The 22,867-nt window shown below is 38.6% G+C and overlaps 1 protein-coding gene across 3 annotated transcripts in view; it reads right to left on the reverse strand.

The window, feature by feature from the left end:
- Positions 1-3,680: 3,680 nt before the first annotated feature.
- The window catches only part of CDH11 (cadherin 11), a 174,940-nt gene continuing 155,753 nt past the window's right edge, over positions 3,681-22,867 (reverse strand). For 2 of the 3 annotated variants that reach the window (XM_025370023.1, XM_025370020.1), the window contains 2 exons: positions 10,608-10,859; positions 3,681-7,775 (listed from right to left, as the gene is read on the reverse strand). In XM_025370023.1, the coding sequence (XP_025225808.1) occupies positions 7,279-7,775; positions 10,608-10,859 (749 nt within the window). In that variant the 3' untranslated portion in view covers positions 3,681-7,278. The remainder of the gene's footprint in view (positions 7,776-10,607; positions 10,860-22,867) is intronic. The other variant, XM_025370021.1, reaches the window with a different exon arrangement.

Raw genomic sequence — 22,867 nt, forward strand, 5'->3', positions numbered from 1 at the left:
AGTAATTTCAAAGAGAATACCTTTCTCCCTTTAAAATGTATTCTTATTTAACGTCACTTAAAACTGTGTCTTCTAACCACCAGAGATGCAGAAATTTGTATTTCAAACTTGGAAAACACTAGACTATGGGGATCAGGGTTCCTCATAGGCTAGAACTTTGAGGAATGACTGTTTCCAAGCTCCTGACGACAATGCAGTGAAATTCCCCAGACTGGGCTGGGAGAACCCCTGGGATCACAGTCCTTACACAACAACGATGTACTATCTATCTTTAGAAGTAGTTTAACCTTACCCTGGGGCTACTAGATAAAAGTCTTCAGAGGAGAAGCCAAAAGGTACCTTAATTTCACTTTTGGATCTGAGGCTGTCTTCTGAGTCATTTGCAGATCCGGTTTACAGTAGGAAAAGTATAAGTAACAGCAAAAACAGCAACAATAAACTCATTCATTTGTGCAGCTAGTTATATATTTACTTTTATTTTCCTATTCTAGATCAGTAATTTCTAGCATTCCAATCGGAGATTACATATGTCCACCATATGGATAAAGAAAATGAGACACACAAAAAAAGATGACCTTTCCAATGCTAGCTAGTCATACCAATTATCTGATGCCACTTTTATGATTTGCTTAGTGCATTGGGCCCCAATTTGATCGGAGGGTGTGCTGGGTGACTACCAAGGTAGGATATCTAATCATGTGAAATCTAAATCTAATGCATTATCGTGGTCTTATCAAAACATTGGGAGGTGGAGGGAGGGAAGGTGCCCAGGTGAATTCTCACTTATACATTTTAGTAGTTTAGAATGCAATAATGCCTAGGACATGAATTTCTCTTTACTCATCCAACCCCGTTGTCTTGCCCCTAACATTTACTCAACACCTATTTTTGGCTGGGAAACTAAAGTTAAGAAAGGGAAGAGATTGGTGTCTTTGGGAAAAGCCCATTTGTAATTCTAGAGGCCCTGGACTAGTTTTTAGGTAGGCGATATCAAATGGACAACGTCTTCACTAATTCATAAGAGGAAGTCATTTGAAAATTATATTTCTAAACACTACTATTTCTTTAACATCTCACTTAATATTGGCAGAAAGGAGGAAGGAGGGAGAAAATTACCATAGCATAAAATAATTTCCAAGTTCCTGAGTTCTTACTGATTTAAAAATAGTGATTCAAGTAAGCTCATTCTAATTGTTATATAAAAAGGAATATTCTAATAAAATTATATGTCTTCAAATGTCAATATTTTCAGAGAAGAGATGTCGCTGAATAAAAAGCACCATCGCTTGAACAAATGAGCAAAAACATATCAAATGTGAAATTCCTTATCTTGGAAGAGTACAAGTTTATGCAGGTCTTGACACGCTCGTCCCAATTTCAAATATTATTCCATAATATCTTCTATCTAATTATATGTAACTCATAATTACGTAAACTTGTCTTCTGAAAAAGAAACATTGAAAGCTATTTTCACTGTTGCTTTGCCAATATTATGCTGCACATTTTAGTCAAATAGAAGTAAATTCACTAGACAGGTAATTAGTCTTTATTTTTAATATTTGGAGTAGGTAAATTGTCAATCAGTTCTCTGCCTAAACTATAGTGTGTGGAGACATCTGTGTTCTACTGTTGGGTCAGGAGAGAGGAAAATCAAAGAGTGGATTGATTTCTGAAGAAACAAATCAACTAAAACAGAAAGCATGCACTGGTAAATTCTTCCCTTCCATTATTCTGAAGCCTGGAATTGGGAAAATAATACAGACAGTAACAATATAATTGCTACCTTCTAGTGTTTTTCCTGTTCTAGGAATGGTTAGTGGCTGTAGAAATGTGAATTCACCCATCTATTCTTCACCACTGCCGGCAACATAGGAATTATTGCTTCCATTGTACATTTGTGGAAAATGAAGTTCGGTGAGGTCAAGATACCTATCTGAAGTCACACAGTTAAAACGATTCAGAGCTAACCTTTATACACAGAAGCATATTAAATGTCATGCCCAATAGGAGGTATGTTGTTTTTACTTTGGAACTGAAGATTTGAGCTCTCTGCAAGCTGAATGTTAAGCCAGCATTGTCTCTATGAACCTGGGAAAGATGACCAGGTGCTCACTATTAGTTTCTTAAAGTGGCAGAGAACAAGAAAGTCATACTTAGGTCATCAGGAATGAAGAAAGTACTTTGAGGCTAGTAGCCTCTCATCATGGAGAATGATTAGCTAAGTAAATTTCCAAGATAAAAATTCAATTCTTACACCCAAGCTGCAGATCCAGACATTGACTCCTCCTTGCTGCCCCATCTTTTTAATCCCATGAAGAGGGCGAAATATCAAACTTCTCTATGAAACATAATAAAAATAGCTGCAAAATGTGTAATTGGTTTCTTTTATATTTGATTTCCAAAATTCATAGTGTAGAAGGATGTAAATCCCAGCAGAAAAATTCACAATTTTGATCCTTGTGCCATTTTGGACTTGGAACGATCTAAGCATTCCGAGATATGATTAAATCCTCTTGTCAGACTATGTGGTGAATGGTTGCTCAAAGTAATAACCTGATCACATGGAGGCTGGGGAGCTTCCATCCCTTTCCAAGTTCTCATTGTCAATGGCTTAGCTAAGTTATTGATTGTGAGGGATAAATCCTTGCTGTTGGCATCTTTATCCTAAGTTTAAAGGATACATCTCCTGACCCAAAGTGGGAGAAATGAGATTTTCTTCCATCCAGCTTTGGCATCATTTCCTGTGTAGCTTGGGAAAGATGCTTCACCTCTCTGGTCCACAATTTTCTTCAGTGTAATGAAGGAATTGTAGTGTATACTTTGTCTTCTCATAGAAACAGGATGTGTTACACATGTTTAGTACATGACTTCCATACAGTATGAGCTCAAGAAAGCCTTACTAATTAAAGAGAAGAATGATTGAACTAGTTAATATTCCCTTCCTATTTTTCAAAGCATTTGACATACAAGAATAAGGTTTATGCTTACTAATTATCCTTATTAATAAAACTAAACTCAGCCTTACTCTTCACACCAGAGGGATTTTACCATTAAAATATCCGTTTAAATTTGACAGAGAACAGTGAAAACCCAATTAGAAAAATGCTGTCACTCCTGAGGCTTCAGCTCCCATTTGATGACTCTTACACTCCATGCCCAGGCCCTACTTCTGCAATGAGCGAACTGAAAATCCATACTTCTGGTGACTTACTTGAAAGTCCATCCAGTTGTCACACAAACACCTCCCATTTACAATCCCAACCCAAGCTCAATTCATTTTCCCCAAACCCGTTTCTTTTCCATTTACCAATTCTAGGTACTAAGATCACAGTTGACTTAATTTTTCAGATAAGGATGCTTAAAATCACACTGGTAACCTCTAATCAGTCATCAAATCCTGATAAATCTGCCTCATCAGTGTATTTGCTTTCATTCAACAGATATTTATTGTGTACCTGTTATGTTTCAGGCACAGTGTAAAGAACTGGATATACAATGGTAAACAAGAAAGCGAGATTCCCTGCCCTCATGGAGCTTACATTCTGGTAGGGCAGTGAGACCCACCCACACACACACACATACATAAAGCTAAAAAGCAAAATAAGTTTAAAGAGTTGTCATCAATACAAAAAAAAAAAAAAAAGGTGACCTGCTTTCCGTGGAAAAGGAAACGTGTTTTGTTTGTATGAGGAACTGAAAGATGGCCAGTCTGGCTAGAGCATCGTGCACTGAAAGGAGGATGGAGTGGAATGACACTGGAGAGGTTCACAGGGCCCTGTTCATGTAAAGCAATAAAGTAAAGGCATCAGAATTCATTTTAAGTCTTTGGGAAGCCAGTGAAGAGGTTTAAGTTACGAAGTCATGTGATCTGGGTTGTGTGTTAAAAGTATCCCTTTGGCTTTTTTTGTGAAGAAGAGGTTGGGAGGCAGAGGATCAGCCCAGAGGTGGTGTCAGTCTTCCGGGTCAGAGATGACTGTGGCCCGGACCAGGCTGATGGCAGCACAGGAGCAGAGAAGTCTTTCCTCTTCTCCATCTCCAAATTACTGGATTATTTCAGGCCCTTATTCTACCTCATTGTGACCTCTGCAAAAGCCCTCCTGGGGCACACCTCTGAGTTTACATGCTCCTAATTTGTTCTCCACACTGCCTGTCAAATAAATTTTGCCCCTCTTCTGCTCAGAGACTCCAACGGCCCAACCCGCATTCACCTCTGTTGTCTTATAAAGCTTCTCAAAAAGAGGTGAAGGATATGTCACAATGACCCAGGAGTAGTTTCAAGTACTCCTGACTCAGTTCCGCCTGACATACAGAGCCATGATCTCCTTACTTTTAACCAATTCTCCAAGAGGTGTAAAGAAACTACTCTTTTGTCTTCCCTGTCACCCCCAGAAACCCAGGCCTAAAAGAGATAACTTAGCTAAACCCAAGATCTGTCCAGAATTGCCACAGGTGGCCTAATCTCCGTTCACACTCTACATCTCACCATCTCCTTCCTGTTATACCTTTTATGTTCTTCCTTCAACTTGGGAGGAGATAAAATATCTTCTTGCATTGTCTAGGAGGGCAAATAGGTAAATAGGTGACCATAAGACAACAAGGTGGATACTTTGGTATAGTGTTGAATTATCAAAAGATGTCAGGAAAGGTAGTAAGATTCATTCTGAATCCTCAAGTAACTGGAGCAAGGTTTATAAAATAAGATTTTGATGAATTAGTGAATGAATCAGTGAATGAATGATGAATAGAAACAATACCCATTACTTGAGGAAAAGAACAGAAGCATGTTCCTTCTTTTAGCTGCATAGATGGTATAAAACAGTGATTACTTTAGAAATAAGGAAGGACCATTTAAATTAAGACTTCTTTTAAGGCAATGTGCTCCAAATGAAAAAGGACTCCACTAGTTGGGAAAGACATTTTATTTCCAAGTTTCTAAGAGTGTTCTACAAACAACAGAGGCTTAAAGAAAAAATAAAAGATAAAAAGAAAAAAAAAGAAAAACAAGTATTCTTAACTACTGAAAAGTAAACAGCCTTTTTAAAAAAGACTTCAACATAAAAATGCGAAAATGTAGTTGTCATCTCTAATCCAAATACATTCCTAGAGAAAAGGATCATCCATGGTGACAGGGTTACTTACAGCTGTATACTTATTTAAATGCTATTCATATTCCTTTTGAGTTATTTCTTCATTGCAAATTCAATTGGAGATCTGTGCAAATCTAGCAAAATATTCTTTGGATTACAAAAACTATATAAAAAATGAACACAACCTGCAATTATGGAAGTATTGAGAATGCGTAATTCTTCACTGAGATGAAAGATTCTAAAGTGACATTGTCCACAGAATGTATTCCATTGAAGTGTTCAGCCCAATTTGATTTCAATGCAAAGTAAAATGGAAGTGAGCACTTCATAAAAAACATTTCTTTGTATGCATGTTGACTAAATCATAAAAAATAGTATGTAACATGATATCAAGAAATGCTTGAAACAAACTTTCACAATAAAGTCAGAAAAAAACTGTAAAAATTGTCTGCAATCCAAGAAAAAGCACGTGCCCTGTGTGTAGGGGGAAAGAGGGAAAGCACTTGCAGTGTGACTTTGTGTGGTCTTTCCCCAAGTATTGCTACGTTTCGACCTTTGGCCCAACTGAACAGGTGAAATGCCCTTCACATAAGTTTCAATCCCCAGTAAACCAGCTGGGATGCAGGGGACTGTAGACACACTCCCGGACCAAATGGCATTGACCCTCAGAATCCAAAATGGTCCCTGCCCTCATTCTGAGCTTACGGCCCCAAGCATATTCTAAACAAAGGTTTTTGAAATGAATCGCCCTTTCTCATTAAAACGTAAAATGCCACATCATTTTACAGTTAGTTAAAATTATAGGAGGAAAAAGAAGCAGTTTCAACTGTCGGAGTCTTACAATAGCCTGGTAAGTTCAACATAAGAAAAAATAGAATAACATTAGAGTCTGGGGCAAATTTGTATTTTTGACTGTAGTCCCCCAGTCCCCCAGTGCTCAGTGCGGGGCACAGAATGTATACCTGGAACATTAGAGTTCTGATAGCTCCATTCCCTCATGGATTCATCTCTCATAACCGTCAAATTACTGATATACAAGATAAATGCATATTATATAACACATATTGCAAAGTCATAGACTGACCTAGTTCTTCCACATCCTTCTTTTTTAGAAGATGTGTGTGAAGAGAAGCCGGGAGGTTAACACCAAGAATGTACAAAAAAGCTTTACATGATGTTACAGAATCTTGTCTGAAAAAACATTTGTAAAACATATTTGATTTTAAATAAACAATAAAAGCATCAGACAGACTACAACAGATCATAAATAGGGTTATTAAAAGATCACAATTAAATTAGAAATATAAATGGATCATTAGAAATACTTAATGTTTTTTTCAATGTTAAGAATCAAACCCAGAATTAAAAAAGAATCTTTTTTTTTTTATTTCAAAGGTTGCTTCTTATATTGAAGCTCATATTAAAGCAACAGTACAATGTTCATAAAATATAAGTGTGATGCCGTAACATTTTCTTACATGTCAGAATACTGATATTTGTATGTATACTAAAATAAGAACTTTAAAATTGTACAAATAGATACATTAAAAATGACATAGAAATAGGGCGTCTCTCACTGAAACAAGACAGTTATATCTGGCACGTATTAGTTTAAGATGAAAGTAGAAGCAAAAAGATTTACAAGAATCAGCAGTAACAAGATTGATGCTCAAGAGACATAATTGTACATTGTATTGTACATACATTGTATGGGTTTAAGCTGGCTGAATATTATATATTTCAAGTTTAAAAATGCACTACATATAGAGTGTCCAGAGTTTAAGGCGAAATTACAGCTCAGAACTGTTGTCCTTTCTAATTTTGTGGAAGCTTCTTTGACAACTTAAAAAAGAAGAAAGACTTGGATGTTCATAACACATAAACAATTTCCCTTCATTGTCAGTTCAGCGTTAGACTTCTCCTTCACTTAAATATTTTGTATGCCAAGTGTTTTTTTTTTTTCTAGCGAAGTTGATAAACAACTTCAATATTTGCCTTTTTGTGAGAAAAGGTATTTCACAGTATTTACCACTTTGATGTCCTCGCAGTTTTATTAAATGTATCCTCTCTGTAAAACTTTGCCTGTTTTAAATGAGCCTTTCCTTGATTTAAAAAAATACCTGTTTACACATCTTCTAGATTCTTGAGAACGCCAGACACAGTTCTTAAGGCCAAATTTGTATCGTTATTGTTAAGAATCGTCATCAAAAGTGTCTTTGGAACCATACAAGTCTGCTAGTTTCTTAAAACGAGGTCCCCAGTTCTGTAGATAATCATAGTCCAAGTCTGAATCTGTGGTGGCCGACTCTAGGGAGCTCAGGGACCCGGCCACTGAGCCCCTGCCTTCATAACCGTAGATTTGAATGGAGTCATAAGGAGGAGCTGTGGGGTCATTGTCTGCCTCCTGTATTCTTGTGTTGATGAAGTCATCGACATCCACGCTGTTGGGCGCTGGCCGGAGCCCAGGTCTAGGCATGTACTGATACTCAGGTTTGATGTCTTTGCGGGGGATAAATCCATTGATACCATCGGGATTCTGGAGGGTGGCAATATCAAAGGCTTCTGTGTCTTCTTCCCCACCCCCTTCATCATCATAAGTAATGATGTTCTCACGGACATCTTCTTCCTCAAAGACAATGAGTGGTTCTTTCTTTTGCCTTCTCAGGGTCACGAACAGTACTACAATGACTGGAGGGAAAGAAAAAGAAAGTAAGCATTCGTTAAGTTCAGTATTCCTGGGTTCTTCTACCAGAGGAACTCTGATTACCATAAACCATGAGGTACAAATGCTCACAACTGGAAACGGTATAGGAAATGAGAGCTTTGCCTGGAATTCCCAGGGATGTGTACAATTGACCCCCGCCTGGCTCTTCCTCTACAAATGCTGCCGTGAAAACATTATGTCCAACAACTTGGAAGGTTGGGACAATTTTGAACTGTTAACAAATGAATCCAGATACCATGTAGAAGTCATCTTCCTAAGAACTAGGCCGATTCTAAACATGCTCATCTGTAGTCTCTTAGAAGTGGCTAATGCCAATTTCTCTTTGCAAAGGAAGGTAGCTGTTTTTCCAAGGTTTAAAAATGAGGACATGCAGAGCCCTCAGGGCCTACCATCTTATAGGGGGTGATGGCTAGCTCCTGCCAATGTCTGAGAAAGAGCATTGGTCCTATACTAACTTAATGGGAAATCTTATCATAAGTCTGGCTGGACTCTCTGTAGCCACCACATAGAGGAAAGGAAGTTTATAAAGACCCCCAGAAGACAAAATCTTCTGTTTATTTTAACATAGGAAAATAGCATCAGCTGGAACCCAGATAAAGCAATCTCATGTCTTGCCTGGGAGAGGAGGTTCCTTTAAGCTTGGGCAACCTAGGAAGGGTGATCAGAGTCATTTATAAGGAAAGTTCAGGAACAGTTTAATTCTTCATTGATTCCCTCTGTTCCCCAAGAGACTTCTACAGTGTTCCATTAGAAGGCTCTCCCGCACACTCAGCAAGGCTGAAGAAAATATTTGTGGCTGAATCTGGCACTCCAACTGAGCAGCCCTCTGGCTCCACCATTGCTCTGAGAAGCAGGGATGGGAGATTGTATTTGCCCTGGTCTTCATATGGCTCCCAAAGCTCTGTGCCTTGTTCTTGTGGGCATTTTCACGAGCACAGACCACTCCTTTTCACTTTCTCTGTTTGGCGGACTCTTTTTTCTTTCATCATGGATACATTTCCTGGACTCCCATCCTGACACTGGACAGGACTAGTGGCACCTTTTTCATGCACCAGCCTGGCCCTATTCTTACCCTCATTATAATATTTATCACATGGTTTACACATCTGTCTCCACTTCTTTTAACTTTTTAGGGCTTTTGTATTTTACTTCCTCTGTTTGAAATATTCATCTATCCAAGCCTCTGTCCCCAGCTGGACAACTCTCAGCAGCCAACCTATATGTCACATCCTCCAGGAGGATTTCTTTGACCTTCCCAGGCAATGTTAGGTGCCCCCCCCCCCCTTTTTTTTTGAGACGGAGTTTTGCTCTTGTTGCCCAGGCTGGAGTGCAATGGTGCTATCTTGGCTCACCGCAACCTCCGCCTCCCGAGTTCAAGTGATTCTCCTGCCTCAGCCTCCCAAGTAGCTGAGATTACAGGCATGCACCAACACACCCAGATAATTTTGTATTTTTAGTAGAGACGGGGTTTTTCCATGTTGGTCAGGCTGGTCTTGAACTCCTGACCTCAGGTGATTGGCCCGCCTCCACCTCCCAAAGTGCTGGGATTACAGGCATGAGCTACCGAGCCCAGCCCATGTCAGGTGCTTTCTACTCTGTGCCCCAACCATCTTGTGTTCATGTCCCTATTATAGCACCCACCATGTCCCTCAGTTTTTCTCTTCATGCATACTTTCCTTGATATTCTGTGAACCTGTAGAGCACACAGATCTCATAGACTTCTTCTCTTTATCCCTCAGGACCTAACATAGGGCCTGTTGCCCAGAGAATACCCAATAACTATTTGCTGAACTGAACTCACTGGCTCTTTCCTATGGAGTAAAGAGTTTATCTCTTCATGCATACCTTCCTTGACATACTGTGAACCTTTTGAGGACAGAGATCACACAGCCTTCTTCTTTTAATCTCTCAGGACCTAACATAGGGCCTGTGGCCCAGATAATACCCAGTAACTATTTGCTGAACTGAATGTACTGGCTCTTCCCTATGGAGTAAAGTTCCATGAATTCATTCGAGGTAGGACCAAGCACCATGGGAAAAGTGTAGGTTTGGTGTCAGACATGCATACGTTTGAATCCTGATTTGGTCAGTCACTAGTTCTGAGACTTTGGGACAAAATGATCTTCCTGAGGCCCAGAAATGGTAAATGTTATGAGGACCAGCACATGGCTTTTCTACAGAATAAGCCACAGATGAGACAGAATGCAGAAGAGCGGCACCTACGCAGGGGCAGGTGCAGGAAAAGCCTCCAAGGCGTATCCATGAGCTGAGGTGTTAGAATAGATGTTATAAATGATAATTAGTGGAGGGGTTAGAGTCCTGCTTCTTCCTTCTTCCAGTTCCCGAGTCCTTCCTCTGCTGTCTTTTGCTCCTCCTTATGCGCCTAATGTCCCTAAGCCTTCTCCTTTATCTTGTGAGACAAAACCATTGCTAATACACCAGGTTTCTGCCCAAATTCCTCTTATGCCAAACCTTCTCTGATGTCCCTGAAGCCCCCTAGTGGCTCCTGCTATACAGCCCTGTGATGGCCCGGCAAAATGCTCCTGACCTTCCCTGTTCTCCGCAGGAACTCAATTGTCTGCTCCCCCCAATACTCCGTCAAATGCATGAGGCAGACAACCCCCATCTCGTCCTCGCAACCACCACTCCGCCCCACTACTCCACTTCTTGTCTTAAACCGTGTCGACAGTCATAACAAGGTCCTGGTTACCAGCCTGTATTTGAGAAGTGTGTGTTTCAAGGAGGGGCATCCGGTTGCCAGGCCCTTCCTGCAGGGGACCAGGAAGCGCCCTTACCCAGGAGAATGACGATGCAGGCGAGGATAGCGATCAGCGCGCCTGTGCTCAAGCCGGCGTTCAGAATGTAGGCCTCCGCGTTGCAGGAGAGCAGTGCCCCATTCACGTCGCACCCGCAGACTTTGATGGTGAGGGTGTTGGTGCTACTCATGGGCGGGATGCCGCCGTCGCTGATCACTATGGGCAGGAGGTACAAGTCCTGCTTCTGTCGACTGAACCCTCCACGCCGGGCGTACACGCCTGCTGTGTTATCTGCAGAAAGAGGGGAGACAGGACGTGCGCCCGGTCAAGACCATTGGAATCACAGTGGCTCTCTGCTCGGCAGATTTGAGGGCACTCTCTTATCATAAAGGTTAACCACCAGAATTGTTCTTACTTGTTCTTTCATTTATCTGCAGAAGCCACCGCCATTTGGCATGATACGATCACGAAACAAGCTATATGCATTTTGGAATAAATTTCAGAAACAGGCTCTTTTGGATTTGGTAGGGAATTCCCACTGAAGAACGGGTAAGAGCCAAGCAGAAAATGGTGTGGCAGACTTGCCAGTGAAGGGATTTCCCCCAACACCCTCAGCCACCCGGTTAAACATGTCATTCCTCCTGCTTAGAATGATTTGAAGTTTGTTGCTCACATGACTCAGCGCACTTCTGCCTGCATGGTGGATGATCACATATTATTTCCCTAACCTAGACTTCACTTTGCCTTCCAGGCTCACACCCTACGTTTTCCCACAGAAAATGGTGTGGCAGGCTTGCCTTTGAAGGGAACTTCCTTCGGTGGCAAGCCTGCCTCACTATTTTCTGTTGGGTTATTGTTCCTTCTTGAAATGCCACAAGAAAGCATGAGCTTCAGCAATCTATTCTATGTTAGCACAGGAAATATTAATAATTAATTATTCAAGTGTGTGTGAGGAAACAAATGTTTTTTTCTCATGTGCAAACTTCCTACTTTATGACAAGCGTTTAGCCAATTTTTGTTTGCATATATTTTTTAAAAAGAAATTCCAAGTCCACCTTCAACCTTACGCAAACTAGGAATCCACTCATTAGTCATGAAAATATATGTGCTTTAAAGAGAGGAACTACTTTCTAACCCTTGCAGGAGATTGATGGTTTCTTTAAAACCCCAACACCATCAACCACCCAATTAAACATGTGACTCCTCCTGCTTAGAGTGATTTGAAGTTTGTGGCTCACATAACACAGCACACCTCTGCCTGCATGATAGACTATCAAACGTTATTTCCCTAACCTAGACTTTACCTTGCTTGCCAGCCTCACCTCCTATGTTTTTCCACAGGGACCAGTTGAGCCTGACATCAAGAATTCAATTCTGTCCCCCAAGAATGCTACACTCTTCTGTGCGCCTGGTCTTTTTATCCACTGCTCTCTTGCCCAAAATAACTGTTCCTTTTATCATAACAGTTGTACTTCTCAGGCCTCAAAATAGAATTCAAAAGTCATCTCTTCAGGGAGGGCATCCAAGACCTCTCCCATCATCTCTCGTGTGACCCACCACACTGTATATGCTTACAGAAATACATAACCTACTCTTCTGTCATGATTTGTTGACATAACTACTTTGACCTCTGTGAGACTGCGAACTTCTTGAGAATAGGGGATTTTTATCTGATTCATCTCAGTCTCTGCAGGGCCAGAAACACAGCAGACATTCAATAAATACTTGTTGAACAAATGGCATAACTGTGTTCTGGGAAGGATTTAACCAAAATTCCAGATGTTGGCTTTTCTGTATTTCCCAATCTTTCATAGCCTTTGCCCCTAAAATACTTCCCCATCGTGTTTTCTCTACCAGTTGCAACTATTTTTCTAAGATGTATTTTCTAGTGGGAAAGCATTGGTATTATAAAACAGTAGAAAATTTTAATATGTTCCGTCAAATTACACATACATGCATACATACACATGATTACAATGAACTTCTGGTATGGTTTGCCTCTGTTTGTGGGTTAAGAATCAGAGTTTATAGCAACATGAATGTTATGACTAGCATCATGGCCCAATAGCTGGTAGGCTTTAAATAGGTTGACAGGATTTTGAATTAGCTCCTGTAGTAGGGAAAAAAATCTCAGACTTTCAAAATTATTTAATATATTTTAGGTTAAAGAAAATGTATAATCTTCCCTTGGTATTTGCAGGGGATTGGTTCTAGGACCCTCCTCTGAATACCAAAATCCAGGGATGCTCAAATCCCTTATATACAATGGCATAGTATTTGCATATAACCTACAGACATTCTCCTATATGTGTTAAATGATCTCTAGATTACTTATAATACCTAATACCATGTAAAAGCCATGTAAATAGTTATGATACTGTAGTTTCAAATTTTGTACTGTTTTTCATTGCTGTATTACAATTTTTTGTTGTTTATATTTCTATTTGTCAGCCATGGTGCAGTGCAGTGGTGCAATTACAGCTCACTGTAACCTTGAACTCCTGGGCTCAAGCAATCCTCTGGCATCAGTCTCCTAAGTAGATGGGACTATAGAAAACCCTTTGCTAGAAACCAAGTTTTCACCCTGTATTTGACTACATATTAGCTTTCAACTCCCTATCCATCTCTGAGTGGGTCCTCTTGCATTGGACACATGTGTTACCGAGGTTTATGGATAATCCAAGAAAAAAAGAGATTCAGTGAGGACATATTTCCAGGAAAGTGTCAGATTGGCTCCAGGTTAATAAGATGAAACAGAAAAAGACAAATATTCCATCAATTTTAAAATTTCCATAGAGATTTCTTAGATCTTTTTCTTATATAAAGATTCTAAGAAGCAAAAAACTCAATCTTCGGGGTCAAACAGACCTGGGTTTGAATCTTGAATCTTGTACATATTAATTGCCTGACTTTAAACATATTATCTAGGTGTCTTGATTTTCCATATTCTCATCTATGAAACTAATAATTTTAGATTAAATTTGATTCCATTCACAAAGTTACTCAGTACAGTTGCCAGCCTGTTGGCGATGCTCAGTAAATATTAATTCTTTTCTGGAAGTTCTTCTCTTTGAGCAGTAGACTAATGAGGAAGGGAAACTTATTGGCAAAGAGAGGAAAGTGAATTCTTGGAAATGTCATTGTAGCTCTGAATGTAATTGCCTATGCAGAAGGACTCTTCATTCAAAGGTAAGAAAATATTTCATATTCTTCAGTCCTGGGCAATATATTTCCCATGACAAGAAAATGTTTTTCAAGCATCTTGGTTTTTGATCTTGACACCGGTGTTTTCATCCCTGGCCACAGATATGTAACCAGTTGCATGTTTTCCCCCACTTAGGCCAAAACTTGCAAATAGGGCCATTAATTATCAGAATATGTCATGCACAAAGTGTAGTGTTTCTATTAATGTAAAAACAAATTCAGGCTTCTAAGTTTTAGTCCAACCTGAACTCCTAATTGCATGCTGCTTTTACTTGTACACTTTTTCGTTCCACTAATACAATATAAAAGTTCCTGATAATGATGATCTCCACAGTACCAGTTGGGGGAATACCAGTATAGGGGTTATGATGATGATGTAGCCCAATGGAGAAATAAATAAGACTGGCAAGCAAGGGGGACATTAAAATGGAGAGAGAAAGAAGCCCTTGATAGATAGACTGCACTGGGTGACAACCCTACATTAGCAAAAAAAGGAAAAAATTAAAAGCAGATCAAAGTGGGCAATATATGGACCAGCTCTTGCATATTGAAAACTTGAAAACAGGAAGCACCAGAGCAAAGGACCAGGACCCACTGCCCTCATCATGGTGTCACGAGAGAGGCTTATCCCAGGGAGACGGCATCAGTCATGCAGCAGCTTCCCGAAGGCTCTGCAGATGTTCTTCCTTACCAATCCTTTTCCTCTGTCCATCTCTTCTCTGAAGCTAAACAATCCTCACAGCTTGACCTGATCAGAGACATTCTATCCTATTAAAAAAGGCCACAGGGCACTTCAGTCTGGGGATCCTCTCTGCAGACTGTTGGAAAACTGAGAATGTAGGCCAAGACTTGCTCCCAGGGAGGTATTTTGTTCACTGCTGACCCAAATCTGCCTACTCTACATTTCCGCCCAAACCTCAGAGAGGAAGTAGATCTATCTACCACATGAAAAGCTCCCACACACTTGAAGACAGGTATTCAGTCACTAGCAGAATAATCATTATTTGATTACTTTGCTCCGGCCTACACCACTTTCCTTAGAAATGTGGCAATAGTTCTGTCAAGATAATGGAAAAAATATTCCTGTGCCCACACTTGCCTGTGCACACACATACACGCACATCTATATATATAAATATATAAGCACATACATAAAATTTATATATAGTGTGTGACTAAAACGTCTTAGTAGAGTTATAAGCTTCAATAATTTCAGAAGTATAGATGACATACAATTACAAAGGCACCATTTGAGTATTTAGTTATTTCGATTTCTTTACGCTCATTTACATTTGTGAATTTTGAAAAATTAATTTTAAGTTTTGATGTCAGTCAGTGTTTACCATCTTCAATCCAAGGGACTGAAATAATGGAAATTTCATAGGATGTTGTAAAAGTCTGTGACGATATACTCCCGATGTTATTACTGATCAATGATGAACTTACTAGTCTGTGTGTACACCTCTATTTTCTTGCCTTTCTGAATACCCTGTGAGCTCTCTACCTACCTGTCATCACTGCATAGTTTGCACATATCACAGTCCATCATGATTGAATGTCTGACCTCTTCATCAGACAGTAACCTCCTTGAGGGCCTTGTCTTATATAGTTTTTCACTCATCTTTGAGCATTTAGGCATTTAGTACTGTTGTGTGTATTGACAGAATAAATGGCTGAATGCTATTCTTTCCAATGCATCTCATATCAGTCTGACTTTTCCACACAGTCAGATTTTACTGATTCATTATCTCATGGTCCACTTCTAGTTTCCATCTTCTCCAACTCCTTCTAATGTTGCTTATATTTATATTGTGGATTTTGCTTTTTCTAAATATCTTCATCTTGCTATCTTATTATTCTGTTATTACTATTATTTAAATTGAAGCAAATTTAACTAAGCAACATTGATTGAACTGCTAATATGGGCAAACGCTGTTGTTTGTTGCTTTTACATACCTTATCCCAAATAATTTTTCAAACTCTGCGAAGAGTATAATGACCCGTATCTTATAGGAAACAAAACTGAGAAACTAAGAGGGAAGCAATTTCTTATAAGGACATGGAAAATAACAGAACTAGAATTTGAAGTCCCCTAGGTTTCACTGAATTTTATAAGCACATAACTGACCCTGGGACACTGACATTATTGCATTCCAATTAAACAAGTTTTTTTTTTTTTTTAATATCCACAATAGGTTGGTTAATTAGTTGAATTCCATCATAGCTTATAGTTAGAAAAAAAAAAAAAAAAAGAACCTCAGTTTCTAGATAAAAGAACAGTTCTTGGAAACCTAAGAATTTTGTGGCAAAGGGACTCACAAAAAATCAGGGGTGCTCATTCAACAGCTGTTCCCATAGCGTTTCCAGACACACACATATACACACAAACACACACCCTTCACAAACAAATCAATGTGAAGAAGGCAAGAAGAAACCTATTACTTTCCCAATATTTTGGAATAAAGGATATACTACAATGAGGCAAATTCTATGAATGATGAGCCTTAACATGCTAATGAAAATAATTGACCAAGACTCTGATGTCTATAATGTCTCCTAACTGAATTAGGGAGCTACACACCACTGTTCTTCCAATTACTGCCTTTTGTACTGAGAAATTTGCAAAACGAAAAGTACAATAAAGAGTAACATGATAGAAACACTTGCCTGTGTGCGTGTGAAATTCAAGCATGTGTGTATGAGATATTGAAGTATGCAGTTTGTTAGCATTAAGAGACTTTTCATTGTCACATTTAATCACATTTCTTAAAATCAACTCTGCTTTCACTTATGTTTGATAATAATTTTCTCCTTGTTGGTAGGGTAAATAGAGAGAAAAGAACATACTGCCCACATATTTCTTAGTTTAAGACAAAGAAAACTACCAAGATATTCAGGAGGATATTGACATTTAGGGTCTTTAAGCTAACTAGTTAAGTCAGTGACCACATGCAACCTTGAAAGAATGATGTCTGATCTACCAAGAAGATCTATTTATTTTGTTGTTGTTGTTGGGTTGGGGAGAGAGCGGGTTCCCAGACAAACTCTGTTCTGTGTGAGACAAACTGCAGCAATGAATTTTAGGCAGAAAAGAAACATGATTATTTATACAAGTGAAAATGTCAGGGCATTAAAGGACATCTGCCATTTTGATCTCCCAACAGAGCATCTTCCATATTGGAGCAATTAAGGACGAAAAATAAATCCTACAAAAATCTGTTTGGCTATCTTTAAATTATGAAAGTGAAAAATCAGAAGCATATTTGCATGCTAGTTTGTGCTGCTCTTAAGAAATGTCCTTAGTTTAGGGGGTAAAAAAAGAAAGAAAAGCGTTTATTTGCCAATTGGTTTAATCTGAGTGAATCTGTCTTGGCTATCCTTACTAAACCAACACTGCTTTCCATGCAAACATTTTGTTGTTTATTTATGTCTTTGCTTGCCTGCTTGCTTATTTTTATTTTTTTTAAGCAGTGCAAACTCAACTCTAAATGTTTCAGTGCTCATTGATCTGCCACATGGCCCATCTTGGATGTTACACTTGCAAAACTAATACGTTAGAAGGTCATCTCATTCTGGCCCCTAACCCTAGGTCTCCAATACAATTTTGTGGAAAAGTAAATGAATGAATGGATGAAACAATGGAAGGGCTGGGTGATGGGGTACTGAGTTCTTTGGAATATTCTGGCATCAAATTTGTTCTCTTTTTCATCCTGGAGCTTGTTTCATGACAGATTCATTTTTCCATAATAGTAACTAATTCCTAAAATTTTTGAAGAAGATTATATGTTATGAAGTGTTCTCTCATCCACTCCTTTACTTTTAATTTATGCATTTAGTCAACCCATTTTTCTTAAATGTTGGGATACTGCCCTCACAGAGCTCAGATTCTAGTGAGAGACAGGGAAATGTATTATATGATTACAAATCAAGAGTGATAAGAAAAATTGAGGTGAGAGCAGTATTCCTGGAGCACTAGGAAGAAGCAGCCCAAATGGTCTGAGATGTTAGGCCAGATTTCACCTAAGAGATGACTTTATGTACAGTGAGACTTAAAGGAGGAGGGATAGACATGGGGAGTAAATTCCCTGCACATGGACATGTGAGAGCATGGCATATTTCAGAAACTTGACATGGTTTCTAGTTTCTGAATCTTAAGATTTAAGGTAGCAAGAGAAATGAGATGGTAGAGGTAAAGTGTGCAAGGAGTAAAGCATGGAATGTCTTGCTCACTAAGCCATGGAGTTTCAGTTAAATACATAGGAAATGGAGAGGGAGGAAATAATTTTTAAAAAAAAGAGAGAGAGAGAGAGAGGCATTGTCGGGTTTTTTTAAATTGAGGATTGAGTGAAGTGGGGGTCAGGCTGGAGTCAGACAGACCTGTTTGGTGGTCACCACGTAGTTACAGCTTCTCTGTGGGTAACTCCATTCATGGTCACTATCAAAATTAGTTGTGCTTTCACAATATAACTAACTTTGCTGGATGTGCTTTTCGGGATTCCCTGATACCAGATTCATATTCACTGTGAAAGCCTTCTTTTAGGATGCTTCCTGGCACTCATCTCTTTATGACTATAGAAGGATGGAAGGAAGAGGCTGTCATAGGGAGCTTAAGAAATATCTAGAATCTGATGAAAGCCACACTGACACTAACTAGAGAAGAAGCATCAGGGACAGAGAAGGCCAAATCAAATAGGGAAGGGGCTTCATGGTATACAAAAGGCTACTCTTAAAATTGATTTACTTGAAAATCCTGAGTATTTTTGTTGTTGTTATAAGAGAAACTCATTGAAAACTCCTAAAATTTTCCTTTGCTGCTCAAGTGACAGAAGAACGTTCTGATAGCCATGTAACCCCATGATCTGATAAACCCTCAATTCTAATTGAGATGGCCCATTGTAAAGCAAGTAGCCCTGGGGTTCTGAGATCCTGGGATGTATTCCAATTTTGGTACCAGTTTTTAGTATGTCAGTGCCTTTATCTCTCAAATTGGCAGCTTGATTCACATGGTGTAATAATTTACAAATGTTTTATAAATTATTATTAGGATTAATTATATATCAAATATTCAGATATTAATATTAAAATTGTTCCCCCTTTAGAGATGAAGAGCAAAGCCAAGCCTTTAATCTCTAGGCCTTGCTTTTTCCTCTGTACCTTATCAAATAATTATTGTTTGGAATAAGAGGTTTGAAAATTAAAATTATGAAGTTAATATTAGAATATTGCATTTATAATTACCAGGTCATTAGGTCTGCAGACAAAACTATACTGTCTTCTTGTTAGAATCAAAAAATTGTGATAAACATTAAACATTTATTTTTTAGTAACACAACAATGTAAAGTTTTCTCTCTCTCTGTCTTTCTCTCTCTCTCTCTCTCTCACACACACACACCACAAAACACAAATCTTAATTTTAATCTAACACACAGTATGATGTTTAATGATGAAACTCAAGAACTAATTTCCCTATTAAAGTAACAAGTAAACCAAGAATGGTCATTACTATTGTTATGATATAGCACATACTTGAAAAGTGTCAATCTATGCAATTAGATGAAAAACAAGTATTTTAAAAGATGAAACAAATTGCCATTAATTTTTATGTAGTTATTGCTCTAGAAAACCCAGGAAAATCAGCTAAGTTTTATCACTTTGTAATAATGCCCAATAATAAATAAATAAAATAGTTATACTAAAAATACTGACTAAGAAAATAAAATTAGACCAGATTCAGTCCAGTCTGATACCTAAGAAGCTTGGAAGTCACCTCTCCATCCAAATAAAAAAACAGACAAACTAGAATATAAACAACTTTTCCTAGATTCATAAGAGAATTGAGTTTACAGGGCAAAGAGCTGTCCCCAAATTGGAGACAGACAAGTAGATACAGAGAATCAAACTTACGTTAGGAACCAACAAGCAAAAACTTCCTCAGGAACCAGTGCTGGGGTAGAAAAACCTGAACTGTAATTGACAAATTGATAGAGGCCCAGCATGGAGAAATTAAAAACTCTAGGGGAACCCAGTCACAGGACCTCCCCCGTGACCCCCGCCACACACATGCACATGCACACTTTTGTAATTTTTACCTCTAGGAACTCTACCTGGTTCTCACAGTGAATATCAGAGAAAAAATCCCTCATGCTATCAGTAGGGGGAGGAAAAAAGGAACCATTTTGAAATACACCAGAGCATTCTGTTCTTAACAAGGTCCGATCTTAGAAAAAACTTTTAAAGGAAGCCCAATCTTCTGGGATTTTATCAGAGACTAACTGACCTGAAGAAAAGAAACTTCCAACTCTAGGCCACCCCAGGTATCCTATCCCAGCAAAGGAGCAAGAAAAAAACAACTAAGGAGCACTTGTGAAGTTTACAGTTCAGAGGCACAAGCTTACTAAAAACTGAGACCCAGTCATAGAACTATGGAAGGCTAGCCCTTCTTTAACTTACTATCACATTGTTAAATGCTTATTTATAGCAGTTCCTGTTACCCAGAACACCATTTCTGTTATGAAGAAAAAAATTACAAGGCATACTAAAAGGCAAAACAAAAAATCCTACAATTTGAAGAGACAGAGAAAATATCAAAACCAGGCACACATATGTCAGAGATGTTGGAATTATCTGGCTGGAAATTTAAAACAACTGTGATTAATATGCTAAGGTCTTTAATGGATAAAGTGGACAACATTCAAGAATAGATGGGCGATGTAGCAGAGAGATGGAAATTCTAAGAAAGAGCCAAAAGAAATGCTGGAGGTTAAAACACCAACAGAAATAGAGAATGCCTTCAATGCGCTCATTAGTAGACTGGACACAACTGAGGAAATAATCTCTGGGCTTGAGGACAGATCAATAAAAATCTCTAAAACTGTAAAGCAAAGAGACAAAAGACTGAAAAAATAATACCCCAGAATATCCAAGAACTATGGAACTAAAAAAGGTGTAATATATATGTGATGATAATACCAGTAAGAGAAGAGAGAACTAAACAGAAGAACTATTTTAAACATTTATGACAGAATTTCTCCAAATTAATGTCAGATACCAAACAACAGGTGCAGAAAGCTCAGAGAACATCAAGTTGAATCAATGCCAAAAAGAAAGTCCCTACACCTAGTCATATCATATTCAAACTACAGAAAAATCAAGGATTTAAAAAAATGCTGAAAGAGGTCGGGAGAAAAAAACCCACCTTACCCATAGAGAAACAAAGATAAGAATGACATCCAGCTTCTCCGAAATCATGCCAGGAAAAAGAGAATAAAGTGAAATAATTAAAGTATTGAGAGAAAAAACTCACCAACCTAGAATTCTCTAACTACCAGAATTATCCTTTAAAAGTGAAGGAGAAATACTTCTTCAGACTAGCAAAAATGGAAAAAAAAATTGTTGCCAGTAGGCCTGCCTTGTAAGAAATGTTAAAATAAGTTCTTTAGAGAACATGGGTCAGAAATCTGGATATATAGAGAGAAAGGAAGAGCGTGGAAGAAGGAATAAGTGATGAAGATTATTTTTCTTATATTTTAATTGATCTAACACATAATAATTTGTTCACAGTAATAACTGCAACAATGTATTTGATTAGGTATGCTTATTCATATATACAGTGATGAGTCCCTTAGTGACAGGGAAGCATCCTGAGAAATGCATTGTTAGGAAATTTCCTCCTGCAAACATAGTGTACTTAGACAAACATAGATGGTTTAGCTTACTACACATATACCCTATATGGCATAGCCTAATGCTCCTAGGCTGCAATCCTATACAGTATGTTACTCTATTGAATACTGTAGGCAATTATAACACAAGAGTAAATATTTGTTGAAACATAGAAAAGATACAGTAAAAATATGGCATAAAAGATAAAAAATGGTATGCCTGTATAGGGCACTTAATATGAATGGAGTGTTTGGGACAGGAAGTGGGTGAGTCACTGAGTGAGTGAACGTGCAGGCCTAGGACGTTACCTTACACTACTGTAGACTTTATAAACACTGTACACTTAGGCTACACTAAACTTATAAAAATTTATTGATTTTTTATTATACTTTAAGTTCTACAGTACATGTGCACAACGTGCAAGTTTGTTACATATGTATACATGTGCCGTGTTGGTGTACTGCACCCATTAACTCATCATTTACATTAGGCATAAATCAACCTTAAGTTTTATTATTATTATTATTTTACCTTTTAAACATTTTTATTGGCTGAGCACAGTGGCTCACGCCTGAAATCCTAGCACTTTGGGAGGCCAAGGCGGATGGATTACCTGAAGTCAGGAGTTCGAGACCAGCCTGACCAACATGGTGAAACCCTGTCTCTACTAAAAATACCAAAAAAAAAAAAAAAAATTAGCTGGGTGTGGTGGTGGGCGCCTGTAATCCCAGCTACCTGGGAGGCTGAGGCAGGAGAATCACTAGAACTCAGGAGGCAGAGGCTGCAGTGAGCCAAGATCGCACCACTGCACTCCAGCCTAGGCGACAGAGCGAGACTCCATCTCAAAAAAAACCCATTTTGTTAAAAACTAAGACATAAACCCACATATTAGCTTATGCCTACACAGGATCAGGATTATCAGCATCACAGTCTTCCACCTCCACATCTTGTCTCACTGCAGGGTTTTTCAGGGGTAGTAACACACATGGAGCTGTTGTCTTCTATGACAAGAAGGCCTCCTTCTGGAATACCTCCTGAAGGACCTGCCTGAAGCTGTTTTAAAGTGAACTTAATTTTGATAAATAGAATGAGTACACTCTAAAATAATGTTTAAAAGTGTAGTTGTAGTAAGTACTAGATGATAGGCATTTTTCAGCTCCATTATAATCTTATTGGAACATTTTTGTATATGTGGTCTGCTACTGTCCGAGACATTGTTATGTGGTGCTGAAACACACACACACACAAACACACACACACACACACACGCTTATTTATGAGTGAAATAAGTGATAGCAATGATATAAGGAACAAGAGGGAGAAATTGTGACTAATTTCTTACTATAAGGTACTTGTACTACCTGTGAAGTGGTATAGTGTTATTTGACAGCAGACTTGGATTAATTGTAAATGTATAGCTCAAACTCTAGGG

Source organism: Theropithecus gelada, chromosome 20 (genome assembly GCF_003255815.1).
Source record: "Theropithecus gelada isolate Dixy chromosome 20, Tgel_1.0, whole genome shotgun sequence".
Classification (NCBI taxonomy): domain Eukaryota; kingdom Metazoa; phylum Chordata; class Mammalia; order Primates; family Cercopithecidae; genus Theropithecus; species Theropithecus gelada.